The sequence below is a fragment of the Zophobas morio genome, unplaced genomic scaffold (genome assembly GCF_036711695.1).
Source record: "Zophobas morio isolate AGI-343-1 ecotype UQ-CSIRO unplaced genomic scaffold, CSIRO_AGI_Zmor_V1 ptg000021l, whole genome shotgun sequence".
Lineage (NCBI taxonomy): Eukaryota > Metazoa > Arthropoda > Insecta > Coleoptera > Tenebrionidae > Zophobas > Zophobas morio.
In genome coordinates this window covers 23,685,176-23,699,502 of record NW_026972126.1, presented here as the reverse complement: position 1 = coordinate 23,699,502, position 14,327 = coordinate 23,685,176, and the positions used below count along the sequence as shown (strand labels likewise).

The window sequence follows — 14,327 nt, the reverse complement described above, 5'->3', positions numbered from 1 at the left end:
GTCCTAATTCGGAGGAAATGGAAGCAGAAATTACTAAGTTATATTCTAACTACACTTCAATAAGTATATATAGCTGTGGTTGTGAATTACAATCTGTGATCGATGCAGAAACTCATTGAAAATAATTTCAACTAAAAAATAACATTTCTTATTGATTACGACAGATAATTACATTTATTTTTCAAAAAGATTGATGGAAGTATAGTATCAGTACTTTATTTTTTGTAAATGGATACCGTTTATCTAATAAAAAATGTGATGTGCTATTTCAGTTGCAAACTCTTTCAGTTTTTCATTATCTTGATTAACGTTGTTTTCGATATGGGAATTTTAATAATTCCGCTTTATAATTTAATATCGTTACATATATATGTACAATTCTGAAATGATGTCATCGCATTATTGGTGGGGATGATTAGACAAATTTTGGTTAGCGATTTACCATATACGTGAATATTCCTAATATAAATACAAAATTTGACAAGTATCTGTGACGGCAGACAGGAAAAGGGAGACATATTTCTTCGTACTGTCGGGGTCATAAAAGATCGAGAAAACGTAAAAGTGGCAAGAATTTATCGATTTACAGTTTCGAAAATAATTATAGTTACCTTGAAACCTCGACATTACAGATATGATAGAAAAGAAAGTTTTTTCACTTTCTAAAAAACAAATACGCTTATAAACCTTCTTAGAAAGGCACAAAACTCACCTCAACACCCATCTTATACCTAATTTAAGGAAATATTTTATAAATATACTTGATTTTAAATTGTTTTTGAGTATTTGTCTACAACATGAGGTACATTTTCTTTCTTTTCCAATTAACGTGTAATGAAATATCAAAAATATCAGAGATATTTAAAATTATGCTTCAACTGCTTGTCCTGGTTTGGTAAGACGAAAAACACAATGAAAGTTGTAACTTTTACTAATATGATTCTTAGATACTCATCAGCTAATATATGTTGAAACTACAGCAGAAATATTTAATTACAGAAACTAGTTCATTGATAATACTATCACTCAATAATAATAAATGACGACATTAGCTAACAAAAGTAGGCCAGTCACCTGAAAAAAAAAAGCTTGAACGTTTCGTAAAATTTCTTGTGAAATTCTAAAACACAAATTTCTACCATTAATTCACTACATATTCAAAAATGTTGCCCACAAATCGGGCTATGATACCGAAGATCACATATTATAATTTTTCCAATTTCGTCTTGGCCGTTGCAGTACATACATATTTAGATCTTCCAAAAGAAACAAACACCTTTAAGTACTTTGTTTGTTTCGATTAAACTTGAAGTGCATTGACCGTTTTCGAGTATTCATGTATTTATACTCGGAAAATCCAAAAACACAAGTCCCCTCTCCATCAAATCCGCAAAGTCGTAGTTTTAAAAACACATTATTAAGTTCAAAAAAATCTAACGCAGTTAAAATTGTGAAACGATTTGATTAGATAATTAATTTTCAAAAACAATATATATACGTACCTACCTAGCAAAAATTAACAAGTGTAGTATCATACTTTTATGTGATCGTCCAACAGCATAACAATGATAAAATCGGTTGTGTTTTTATTTTTCGCTTCAAAAGTGCTCTCGCAAAGTAAACTCACGTAAAATTTTCTGGTGACTTTATTTACTTAATAAATTATTTCAGATTGTACCTTGTAGAGGCGCCACTGAAGACTGAACTGAAAATGATTTATGATATTCGTAATTTAAGACAAATAGCGATGACACTTATCAACCTGTAGACGTGAGATTGAAACAGAAACTAAACTGAAATATGTTTTTTACGAATTGCAATGCCGACGGTCCAGACTTTTTTATTGCTCTGACTTCCGCGTATTGAATAAAATACTACATTTTATTTTGATTTTCGATGTTGTAATTCACATTTGGTTAATTATAACTTGTCCAGATCTATGAGAGGCTCAGCACGTTTTATTCAAGTGGTTGCTTATATAAGCACTCAACTTTGAAAACATCGTTAACACGTTAGGAATATTTTATAAAAGTTCAGATGGTTTTCAGGATTCTAAAGATAATGTTGCCTTCGTGTATTGTACTACTAATAACATAATTTTGAGAATTCATTATATCTACAAAATATTTTGTGAAAACAGTACAGAGGGCACGAATGAATAGCGGTGGTTATGTTTATTAAGTACTTTGTGTATTTCAGTTAAACCTGACGTGTTTTGACCACTTTCAATATTTTGGCGTTTTTTGTTAATATACACAGTATTTTTTGAACAACCCGATACTCAAAAACATGTTCTTAATTTCTTGTAAAGCAATAAGTATTTTGCAGTCACGACGAATAAAAAGTATCATCACAATTGAGACAGGGTGGGTGGGCGGGCTTACATTTTGACTTTTTGTTTTAATATGTGTAGACTTTTTTTCATCACAACATGAAACTTAAACATGTTTAAAATGGAAAATTTGTATAAGGAAATGTCGATTAGGCTCAACCCCATAATTGTAAAATCAATATTTCCTAGCAAAAATGTACCATTTTAACCGTGTTTTAAGTTTCTTGTTGTACAAATATGGCTATGCATATTAACAAAAAAAAAGGCAAAATATACACCCCGCCCACCCGCCCAATCTCAATTCTGATGATTTTTTTTATTCGTCGTAAACCCAGGAGTGAAGTTTAATTTTAAAATCTTTATTTTTCTACGAGAAATTACCTGTGAAATATGTAATTGTGTCATACAAAGACAACTGAAGGTATTAATCAAAAAAGAAAAGTAAAAGAGAAGCTCCACCCATCCGTCTCGATCTCAATCGTGATGAATTTTTCATTCGTTGTTAGACCGAGGGGCGGAGCATTTTTACAAAATCGATATTTCCCTATACAAATTTACCATTTTAAACATGTTTTAAGTTTCTTGTTGTGAAAAGATGACTACACATCTTAAGCAAAATAGCAAAATATAAGCCCCACCCACCCGCCCTATCTCAATTGTGATGATCCTTTTTTTTTAATTGTCGAGAGCCAAAGGAACGGAATTTAATTGCATATTTCCTTAACAAAAATTTACCATTTTAAACGTATTTTTAAGTTTCTAAAAAAAATCATAACAATTAAGATGGGGTGGGTGAGCGGGGTTTATATTTTGGCTTTTTTCTTTATATACATAGTATTCTTTGAACAACGCGATACTCAAAAACATGTTTTTAATTTCTTGTGTGACGTAATAAATATCTTGCAGTTAAGTTCCGCACTTTTGGCTCACGGTGAATAAAAAAAATCATAACAAATGAGAGGGTGGGCGGGCTTACATTTTGCCTTTTTGTTTTTATGTTGTGTAAACTTTTTTCTCCATGAAATCAAAATCATAGTTTCAAAAACAATCAAAGTTAAAAAAAATATATGACGCAGTGTGTAATATATGAATAAAAACAAAAAAAACTGAAAAACTTTTGTATATATTATATTTATATAAACCATCTGACAGAGCTTCAAAAAAATTAAAAGTCAGGCGGCAGAAAATCGATGCCTGCATAATTAAAAAACCTATAACAAAACAAGCGTTTTGTGCGGGGAATCCCCGCAAGCGCGTGTAACCTTGTGTTAAGTACTTTGTTTGTTTCAATTAAACTTGAAGTGCTTTGACAGTTTGATTTAATTGATTGATTAGATAATTCATGGTCAAAGAATACACCTAATAACCAGTATAAATTACTTATTTTGTGGTCTAGTCCCGACTGTCTGGCCTCATTTTTCTGTAGTTGCGATTTCGAATCGGTGATCGATATAGAAATGAGACAACTCATTGACAATAACTTTAACTAAAAAATAACACTATTTCTTATTATCTTTTCATTCACTATGTCTATGAGTAAATAATACCTACTTTGGTAATAGGAGTAATTTAAAAAACCTACTTGTTCACAAATAAAATAGACAATGTTTATAAATTGTGTCATTATTTAATTGAGAAACATCATTAAAACCTAAGAATATTTTATAACGTCATTAAATTGAACACTAATCGATATAAACATTAGAGACTTGAATTCTCTATTAATACGAATTATAGTTATTTCTATTTCTGAAGCCTGTACATTACAGATATAATAGAAAAGAAAGTCTTCACCATCTAAAAAACAAACCCATTTATAAACCTTCATGCAAAAGCACAAACCTCACCTCAACCCCCATCTTATAATTCAACGAAATACTTTCGGAATATTTAATTTTAAACTGCCTTTGAGTGTTCACCAAAAACATGAGATACATCTTCTTATTGCTTTCGCTCCAGTCGCACCAATCCAGATTTATCAACACATCCAATATATCATCCGACTAGAAAAAATATCTTAACTATTTGAAATCGTAAAACGAGAAACACGTACGACATCTTCGATCGCTTGACCACTTTGCGCGAGTCCGAAAAGAATAATAAACGCCGTTATCCCCAACGAAAATATGCGGAGATACTGATCCGTTAAGACATCTTGAAACTGAAACAAAATTACAACAGGAAGAATAGAGCGAAAAACGTACCCAAAAATAATAAATAGCGACATTCGCGATCAAAACCGTGCCCACAATCTGAAAAGGCAAAACGTAAATTTGGACACCTCGTAGAATTTTTCTCAGAATTCTGAAACGTGCAGATAAAAGTCGTAGTTCAACGGATTTTTTTGCTTACAGAGTAATTTCGGCGTGGTATCGCAGGCAAAATTTCAAACTGCGTGCGATTTCTCGATCGTCGCCGGTCATGTTTTTCAGGAAAAACAAACAATTGTAAATGTGGAACTTCACATGCATCCAGCAATAAACGATTCGCAGTGAAGGTTGCACTATGGAGATGTACGTCAAAGGTACGAAGCCAATTTTCGAAAACCAGATGACGAAATTTTGCCACTTGGGAAAATATACTTCGGCTACGTCGTTTTCAAAGAAAACTTGTTTGTCTTGATCTGTGGGCATAACATAAAAGAAAGCTGTAATCATCCCGAGAAAAAAAGTCACCGCTAAGTATGCGGTGACTATCAACAAATTTTGGTCGTATTGTCTTTTCCACTGTTGGTTCACTGGAATTTTCCAAGAACGCATGTATTTTGTAGAAGAGATGATTAATGGTGCTGAGAAGTACAAAGACAAGATGCAGAGAATCAACTACAAGAAACAATTATTATAAAAAAAAATTATTATTACTTTACTTACATAAACTATGATGAAAAATGTCGGTCCAAACTGGACAAAATAATTAACGCTAGCTTTGCGAACGAACGACAAAACTTGAAGAATCAAGCAAAAAATAAAATAAACCGTTAAAAAAAATAAACAATTTTTTACTAGCTTGACCTCAAAGACGTCGATGACGAAGATCTGCCATATTTTTAAATACTTGTTGTCTGCAAAAAAATAATAGTTAAATGTATTTTACGAACGATCAAAAATACCTTTCATGTTGGCGTGGAGTCGTCGAAAACTAGGACAAACTCGCAAAGTTTTGAAAGGACCGTAGGGGTGTAAATATTGTCGTAATAGTGGCTACGAATATTTGATAAAAACATTGAAAATAAGCGAAAATCTATAGCGTAATGTTTACGGCCAAGCATACGAAAGTTTGTTTCTGGACACACAAACACACAAACACAAGCTTGCTTAAACTCACATAAATCACTGCGGCCATCGAAATACTACGACAATCAATAGTTGTCAATGGCAAAATTTGTACAGACTGTAAATTTATTAGTAAAAAATATGAGACTATAAGTGAAATTATCTGCGAAAGTTTACTTAACACAGTGTTTTTGAGTAAAAATACTACATGTTCGAGAATTAATACGACGATAATAATAATCAAACACAAGATTTTTTATCTATAATTTGCCAATTTTATACCGGGTGAATATTATATTAACGGGACCCTGACCAAATTTCATTGCAAAACAAAATATTTACATATCTCATAATATGTAACACTTTCTATATTTTATTTTTCTAATTACCTAGTGGTTAATTTTGACTTTCGCAATAATTCTACTTGTCAATTTTGAGCTCCGATAATTGTTTTGGTCTTCGCGATAAAATGAGGGTTAAATACACGAACGATGAAAAGGTTCATATGATCTTGATTTTTGGAGAATGCGGAAAAAATGTCGTTGCAGCAGCAAATCTCTACGAAAGAAGATATTCCGATAGGCGACATCCATCATCCATCCGACCAAATCTTTACATATTTAGAAAAAACGTTAAGACAAAATTGGACGAAAGAAACAAGAAATAGAGGACTTACTGGTGCTGCTGTCGAAAATGAAATTCGTGTAATTGAAGCCGTAGAAAACAACCCGCATGTGAGCCAAAGATTTATAGCAAGACAAATAGGAATCTCATAATCCTCAAATCCTCAGAACACCATAATCCTCAAATGTCCAAAATTCCATAATCCTCAAATTATCAAAACACTCTTATCCTCAAATCCTAAAAACACCATAATCCCCAAATCCTCAAAATACCATCATCCTCAAATCCTCAGAACGCCATAACCCTCAAATTCTTAGAACACTATAACCTTCAAATCCTCAGAACACCAGTATCCTCAAATCCACAGAACAGCATAATCTTCAACCTCGTCCTTTTTCGTCCTTTTCAACCTTTCTCGTCTTTTACGTCCTGTCTCGTCCTTTTCATCCTTTTTCGTCCTTATTTTCTTTTTTCGTCCTTTTCGTCCTGTTTCTTCCCTTTACGACCAACCTATTCCTTTCCGTCGTTTTCGTCCTTTTCGTCTTTTTACGTCCTTTCCGTCCTTTACGTCCTTTTTCGTCCTTATTATCCTTTTTCGTTCATTTCAGCCCATTTCTTCCCTTTTCGCCCTTATCCCTTTCCGTCGTTTTCGTCCTTTTTCGTTCTTTTTCGTCCTTTTACGTCTTTTTCCGTCCCTCTTCGTCTTTATTTTCCTCTTTCGTTTTTTGTCGTCCTTGTTATCCTTTTTCGTCTTTATTCGTTTTTTTTTCGTCCTTTTTCCTCCTTATCATCCTTTTTCGTCCTTGTTCGTCTTTTTTCGTCCTTTTTCGTTCTTATTATCCTTTTTCGTCCTTATTATCCTTTTTCGTCCTTTCTCGTCCTTTTTCGTCGTTATTATCCTTTTGCGTACTTTCCCGTCCTTATTATCCTTTTTCGTTCTTATTGTCTTTTTCGTCCTCTTTCGTCCTTATTCGTCTTTTTTCGTCTTTTTCGTCCTTATTATCCTTTTTCGGACTTTTTCGTCCTTTTCATCCTTTTTCGTCCTTATTATCCTTTTTCGTCCTTTTCGTCCTGTTTCTTCCCTTTGCGACCAACTTATGCCTTTCCGTCGTTTTCGTCCTTTTCGTCTTTTTACGTCCTTTTCGTCCTTTCCGTCCTCTTTCGTCCTTATTATCCATTTTCGTCCTTTACGTCCTATTTCTTCCCTTCTCGTCCTTATCCCTTTCCGTCGTTTTCGTCCTTTTTCGTCCTTTTCGTCCTTTTTCGTCCTTGTTCATCTATATTTTCCTCTTTCGTACTTCGACGTCCTTATTATCCTTTTTCGTCCTTATTCGTTTTTTTTTTTCGTCCTTTTTCGTCCCTTTTCCTCCTTATTATCCTTTTGCGTACTTTCCCGTCCTTATTATCCTTTTTCGTCCTTGTTCGTCCTTTTTCGTCCTTCTTCGTTCTTATTATCCTTTTTCGTCCTTATTACCCTTTTTCGTCCTTTCTCGTCCTTTTTCATCCTTTTCCGTCCTTATTATCCTTCTGCGTACTTTCCCGTCCTTATTATCCTTTCTCGTCCTTATTATCCTTTTTCGTCCTCTTTCGTCCTTCTTCATCCTTTTTCGTCTTTTTCGTCCTTATTATCCTTTTTCGTCATTTTTCGTCCTGTTTCTTCCCTTTTCGACCAACTTATGCCTTTCCGTCGTTTTCGTCCTTTTCGTCTTTTTACGTCCTTTTCGTCCTATTTCTTCCCTTTTCATCCTTATCTCTTTCCGTCGTTTTCGTCCTTTTTCGTCCTTGTTCGTCTTTATTTTCCTCTTTCGTACTTCGACGTCCTTATTATACTTTTTCGTCCTTGTTCGTTTTTTTTCGTCCTTTTTCGTCCTTTTTCGTTCTTGTTCGTCCTTAGTTATTTGTATATTTATTATTATGTATTTTTTATATTTTGTCCTGTAATTAGGGAAACCTGTGGGACAATAAACTTATTATTATTATTATTATTATTTTTCGTCCTTTTTCGTCCTTATTATCCACCTTCGTCCTTTTTCGTCCTCTTTATCCTTTTTCGTCCTTTTTCGTTCTCTTCGTCCTTTTACGTACTTTTTTCGTCCTTCTTCGTCTTTATTTTCCTCCTTCGTTCGTTGTCGTCCTTGTTATCCTTTTTCGCCCTTATTCGTTTTTTTCCTCCTTTTTCGTCCTTTTTCGTCCTTGTTTGTCCTTTTTCGTCCTTTCTCGTCCTTTTTCGTCCTCTTTCGTCCCTTTTCGTCCCTTTTCGTCCTTTTCGTGGTTATTATCCTTTTTCGTCATTTTTCGTCCTTATTACATTGTCTTGTCCTTTTTCGTTCTTTTTCGTACTTATTATCCCTTTTCGTACTTTTTCTTCCTTTCTCGTCCTTTTTCGTCCTTATTATCCTTTTTCGTACTTTCTTGTCCTTATTATCCTTTTTCGTCCCTTTTCGTCCTTGTTCGTCCTTGTTTGTCCTTTTCGTCCTCTTTCGTCCTTATTATCCGTTCTTGTCCTTTTTCGTTCTTTTTCGTACTTATTATCCTTCTCCGTACTTTTTCGCCCTTATTATCCTTTTTCGTACTTCGTCCTTTTTCGTCCTTTTCGTCCTCTTTCGTCCTTCTTCGTCCTTATTATCCTTTTTCGTCTTTTTTCGTCCGTTTTCGGCCTTGTTCGTACTGTTTCGTCCTTATTATCCTTTTTCGTCCTTTTTCGTCCTCTTTCGTCCTTTTTCGTCCTTAGTATCCTTTTTCGTCCTTATTATTCTTTTCCGTCCTTTTTCGTTCTTTTCATCCTGATTATCCTTTTTCGTCCTTTTCGTCCTTTTCATCCTTTTTCGTCAATTTTGTTGTTTATGTCCTTTTCGTCTTTTTCGTCTTTATTATTGTTCAGAACTCCAAAATTATCAAATGTTCAAAACTCCATAATCCTCAAATTATCAAAACACCATTATCCTCAAATCCTAAAAACACCATAATCCCCAAATCCTCAAAACACCATCATCATCAAATCCTCAGAACTCCATAATCCTCAAATTCTCAGAACACTAATCTTCAAATCCTCAGAACACCAGAATACTCAAATCCTCAGAACAGCATAATCCTCAACCTCGTCCTTTTTTTGTCCTTTTTCGTCTTTTTCGTCCTTCGTCCTTTTTCGTTCTCTTTCGTCCTTGTCGTCCCTTTCGTCCTTTTCGTCCTTTTCATCCTTTTTCGTCAATTTCGTTGTTTTCGTTTTTTTCGTCCTTTTTCGTTCTTTTCGCCCTGTTTCGTCCTTTTCGTCCTTTTTCGTTCCTATTAACCTTTTTTGTCCTTTTCGTCCTTTCCGTCCTTCTCGTCCTTTTTCGTACTTATCGTCTTTTTTCGTCTTTTTCATCGTTTTTCGTCCTTTTCGACCTTTTTTGTCCTTTTCGTCCTTTTTCGTCCTTTTCGTACTTTTTCGTCCTTCTCGTCCTTTTCGTCCTTTTTCGTCCGTTTTCGTACTTTCCGTCCTTTACCTCCTTTTTCGTCCTTTTTGTCCTGTTTCGTCCTTTTTCGTCCTTATTATCCTTTTTCGTCGTTATTATCCTTTTTCGTCCTTAGAGAAGAGAGAACGGAAGAAAAGGACGAAAAGGAGTCCTTTTCTTCCGTTCTCGTCCTTTTCATCCTTTCCGTCCTTTTTCGCCCTTTTTCGTCCTTTTCGTTCTTTTTTGTCCTTTCCGCCCTGTTTCGTCCTTTTTCGTCCTTATTATCCTTTTTCGTCTTAATTATCCTTTTTCGTCCTTTTCATTCTCTTCGTCCTTTCGTCATTTTTCGTCCTTTTTCGTCCTTGTTTGTCTTCCTTTTCGTCTTTCTCTTCTTTTTTCATCCTTTTCGTTTTGTTTCGTCCTTTTTCGTCCTTTTTCGTCCTTGTCGTCCTTGTCGTCCTTTTTCGTTCTTTTTGTCCATTTCGTCCTTTTTCCTCCTTTTCGTCCTTTTTCGTTCGTTTTCGGCCTTTTTCATCCTTATTATCCTTTTTTGTCCATTTCGTCCTTTTTCCTCCTTTTCGTCCTTATTATCCTTTTTGGTCCTTATTAACCTTTTCGTCCTTTTCTTCCGTTCTCGTCATTTCCGTCCTTTCCGTCCTTTTTCGTCCTCTTCGTTCTTTTTTGTCCTTTTCGCCCTGTTTCGTCCTTTTTCGTCCTTATTATCCTTTTTCGTCTTAATTATCCTTTTTCGTCCTTTTCTACGTTTCTCGTCCTTTCCGTCCTTCTTCTTTCTTTTCGTCCTTTTCATCCTCTTCGTCCTTTCGTTATTTTTCGTCCTTTTTTGTCCTTTTTTTGTCCTTTTTGTCCTTTTCGTCCTTCTCTTCTTTTTTCGTCCATTTCGTTTTGTTTCATCCTTTTTCGTCCTTTTCGTCTTGTTTCGTCCTTTTTCGTCCTTTTCGTCCTATTTCGTTCTTTTTGTCCTGTTTCGTCGTTTTCGTCCTTTTTCGTTCGTATTAACCTTTATTGTCCTTTTCGTCCTTCTCGTCCTTTTTCGTCCTTTTCGTCCTTTTTCGTCCTTTTCATCCTGTTTCGTCCTTTTCGTCCTTTTTTGTCCATTTCGTCCTTTTTCCTCCTTTTCGTCCTTTTTCGTCCGTTTTCGTCCTTTTTCATCCTTATTATCCTTTTTCGTCTTTTTTGTCCGGTTTCGTTCTTTTTCGTCCTTATTATCCTTTTTCGTCCTTTTTTTCCTTTCTCGTCCTTTTCGTCCTTTTTCGTCCTTTCCGTCCTTTTTCGTCCTTTTCGTTCTTTTCGTCCTTGTTCGTCGTTTTCGTCCTCTTTCGTCCTTTTCGTCCTTTTCATCCCGTTTCGTCCTTTTCGTTCTTTTTCGTCCTTTTCATCTGAACAGCCAAACTCAGCTAGCTAGTTTTCTGATAAAAATCGCATGAGTTTGTCGATCAAACGCTTTTGGAACGGCCTCGAACAAAACCATGTTGATTCTCTACAATAAGATTTTTACATTGATAGGATAAATTATCAGCCAAAATCATCTCAAAAACTTTTGCAAAGTTATTCAGGATAGAAAGCAGTCTATAATTTTCTATAGCCGAGCGATTGCCACTTTTGAATAAGGGACCAATTTTAGATACCTTCCATCTGTCAGGAAACTTACGATTATCAAGAATTAACTTGAAAACAAATGTTTAGAGGTTTGTTAAAAATACCTTTACCTTAAAGCTTTAGCATTATTTTAAAAAACCTACTCGTTCACAAAAATAGACGACGTTTATATAAATTACCTCTGTAATTGCGAAACATCATTAACAACCTAAGAATATTTTATAACGTCATTAAATTAAACACTAATCGATATAAACATTAGAGACTTGAATTCTCTATTATTAAGCAAAAATGAATCGATTTACGGCTTCGAAATGCTTTAATATAAATTATGCTTATTTCTGAAGCCTCGACATTACAGATATGATAGAAAAGAAAGTCTTCACCATCTAAAAAACAAACCCATTTATAAACCTTCTTACAAAAACACGAAACTCACCTCAACCCCCATCTTATAATTCAACGAAATATCTTCGGAATATTTCATTTTAAACTGCCGTTGAGTGTTCACCAAAAACATGAGATACATCTTTTTATTGCTTTCGCTCCAGTCGCACCAATCTAGATTTATCAACACATCCAATACATTATCCGACTAGAAAAATATTTTAATTATTTAAAATCGGAAACCGAGAATACGTACGACATCTTCGATCGCCTGACCACTTTGCGCGAGACCGAAAAGAATAGTAAATGCAGTTATTCCCAACGAAAATATGCGAAGATACTGATCCGTTAAGACATCTTGAAACTGAAAAAAAATTACAACAGGAAGAATCCAGCGAAAAACGTACCCAAAAATAATATATAGCGACATTCGCTATCAAAACCGTGCCCACAATCTGAAAAGGCAAAACGTAAATTTGGACACCTCGTAGGATTTTTCGCACAATTCTGAAACGTGCGGATAAAACTCGATAGTTTAAGGGGTTTTTTTGCTTACAGGGTAATTTCGACGTGGTATCGCAGACAAAATTTCAAACTGCGTGCGATTTCTCGATCGTCGCCGGTCATGTTTTTCAGAAAAAACAAACAATTGTAAATGTGGAACTTCGCATGCATCCAGCCATAAACGATTCGTAGTGATGGTTGTACTATGGAGATGTACGTCAAAGGTACGAAGCCAATTTTCGACAACCAGATGACGAAATTTTGCCACTGCGGAAAATATGCTTCTGCTACGTCGTTTTCGAAGAAAACTTGTTTGTCTTGTTCTGTGGGCATAACGTAAAAGAAGGCTGTGATCATCCCGAGAGAAAGAGTCACCACTAAGTATACAGTGACTAGCAACAAATTTTGGTCGTATTGTCTTTTCCACTGTTGGTTGACTGGGACTTTCCACGAACGCATATATTTTGTAGAGGCAACGATTAATGGTGATGAAAAGTATAAAGTGACGATGCAGAGAATCAACTACAAGAAATTATTATTATTGTTAAAAAAAAATAAATTATTACTTTACTTACATAAACTATGATGAAAAATGTCGGTCCAAATTGGACGAAATAATTAACGCTAGCTTTGCGAACGAACGACAAAACTTGAAGAATCAAGAAAAAAATAAAATAAACCGTAAAAAAAATTAAACACTTTTTTACTAACTTGACCTCAAAAATGTCGATGACGAAGATCTGCCATATTTTTAAACACTTGTTGTCTGCAGAAAAAATAATAATTAAATGGATTTTACGGACAATCAAAAACACCTTCGTCCATGCTGGCGTGGAGTCGTCCAAAACTAGGACAAACTCGCAAAGTTTTGGCAGAGTCGTATGACACAGGACTAATTTTCGTACTAAATTGAATCCGAGAAATTAGAACTGGTTCTAAATTCTTGTATACAAGCAGGCGCGCGCATTCTGCGGCATACAATTTAATACAAAAATTAGTCCCGTGTCAAACTGATTGATTTTTATATACTTCTCGAGCGTAAGCATTTTTTCGACCTATCATGACCCCTAGAGAACGAAGAAATAGGTCTCCCGTTTCCGTCTGTCTGCCATCCCGGATTTTTATTAGACAGATAATCTCCGAAAGTACTGGGCGGATTGTTGTCAAATTTTCTATTCACATATTAGGTATATCATGTAAATAGTAAAACCAGAGAACATAGAGAAGCGTCATAGTTTAAATTAAATGACTCCTCGACTTATGTTGGCAACAGTGGTTGTTTTTTTATTATTTTTCAATTTTTGGATTTTACAATTTCTCAATTTTTCAATTTCTCGGTTTTCAGTTTTTCTCTTCAGTTTTACGATGTTTAAATATTTCGATTTTTCAATTTTTGACTTTTATAAACTCTTTATTTGACGATTTTTCAACTTACTTTTTTGATTTTTCGATTTCTCGATTTTTCAAATTTTTTATTTCTCAGTTTTTGGATATTTCAGTTTTGAGGTTTTTCAATATTTCTGTGCTTCGACTTTTCCATTTTTGACTTCTGGATTTTTCGATGTGTCGGCTTTTTACTTTTTCGATTTTTAAATTTTAGATTTCTCAAATTTTTGGTATTATAAATTTTCAATATTTAAAATTTTCGATTTCTCGATTTTTCATTTCAGCTCTTCCATATTTCAATTTTTCAAATGTTTTGATTTCTTAATCAATCGATTTTTCGACTTCCGGGTTTTAGACTTTCTGTTTTTCAATTGTCGTTTTTTCAAATTTTCGATTTTTCAATTAATCGATGTTTTGATTTTCCCATTTCTTGACTTTCGAAGGTTTCGATATTCCTGTTCTTCAATTTTTTAATTTTTCGATTTTTCAGGTTTCTGATTTTTTATTTTTCTATTTTTTCAGGTTTCGATATTTCAACTTCACTTTTTTGATTTTTCGATTTCTCAATTTTTTGACTTTTAGGTTCTCAGTTTTTGGATATTTCAGTTTTCGGATTTTTCAGATTTTTCATTTTCCAGTTTTGGGATTTTTCAATATTTTGATTCTTCGACTTTTCGTTTTTTGGCTTCTGGAGTTTTCGATGTGTCGATTTTTTTACTTTTTCGATTTCTCAATTTTTCGATTGCTTAATCTTTCGATTTTTCGACCTCC

At 34.2% G+C, this 14,327-nt stretch overlaps 1 protein-coding gene across 1 annotated transcript; it reads right to left on the bottom strand.

Moving 5' to 3' along the window:
- Positions 1-4,058: 4,058 nt before the first annotated feature.
- Positions 4,059-12,629, bottom strand: LOC135131815 (uncharacterized). Its single transcript, XM_064059666.1, has 5 exons — positions 12,223-12,629; positions 12,074-12,173; positions 11,923-12,030; positions 4,180-4,335; positions 4,059-4,129 (listed from the first exon to the last, which is right to left on the bottom strand). Exons 1-5 carry the CDS (start codon positions 12,627-12,629, stop codon positions 4,076-4,078), a joined length of 825 nt encoding a protein of 274 aa, XP_063915736.1. The 3' UTR covers positions 4,059-4,075.
- Between the last annotated feature and the right edge of the window lie 1,698 nt (positions 12,630-14,327).

What these genes read in the sequence shown, in the direction of transcription:
- LOC135131815 (XM_064059666.1), bottom strand. Translation starts at nt 12,629, where the DNA reads ATGCGTTCGTGGAAAGTCCCAGTCAACCAACAGTGGAAAAGACAATAC. An exon ending in GTCAGGCGATCGAAGATGTC is followed by an intron (nt 4,336 to 11,922) that starts GTACGTATTCTC and finishes TATTTTTTCTAG; the next exon opens with TCGGATGATATATTGGATGT. An exon ending in ATTATAAGATGGGGGTTGAG is followed by an intron (nt 4,130 to 4,179) that starts GTGAGGTTTGTG and finishes TTTGTTTTTTAG; the next exon opens with ATGGTGAAGACTTTCTTTTC.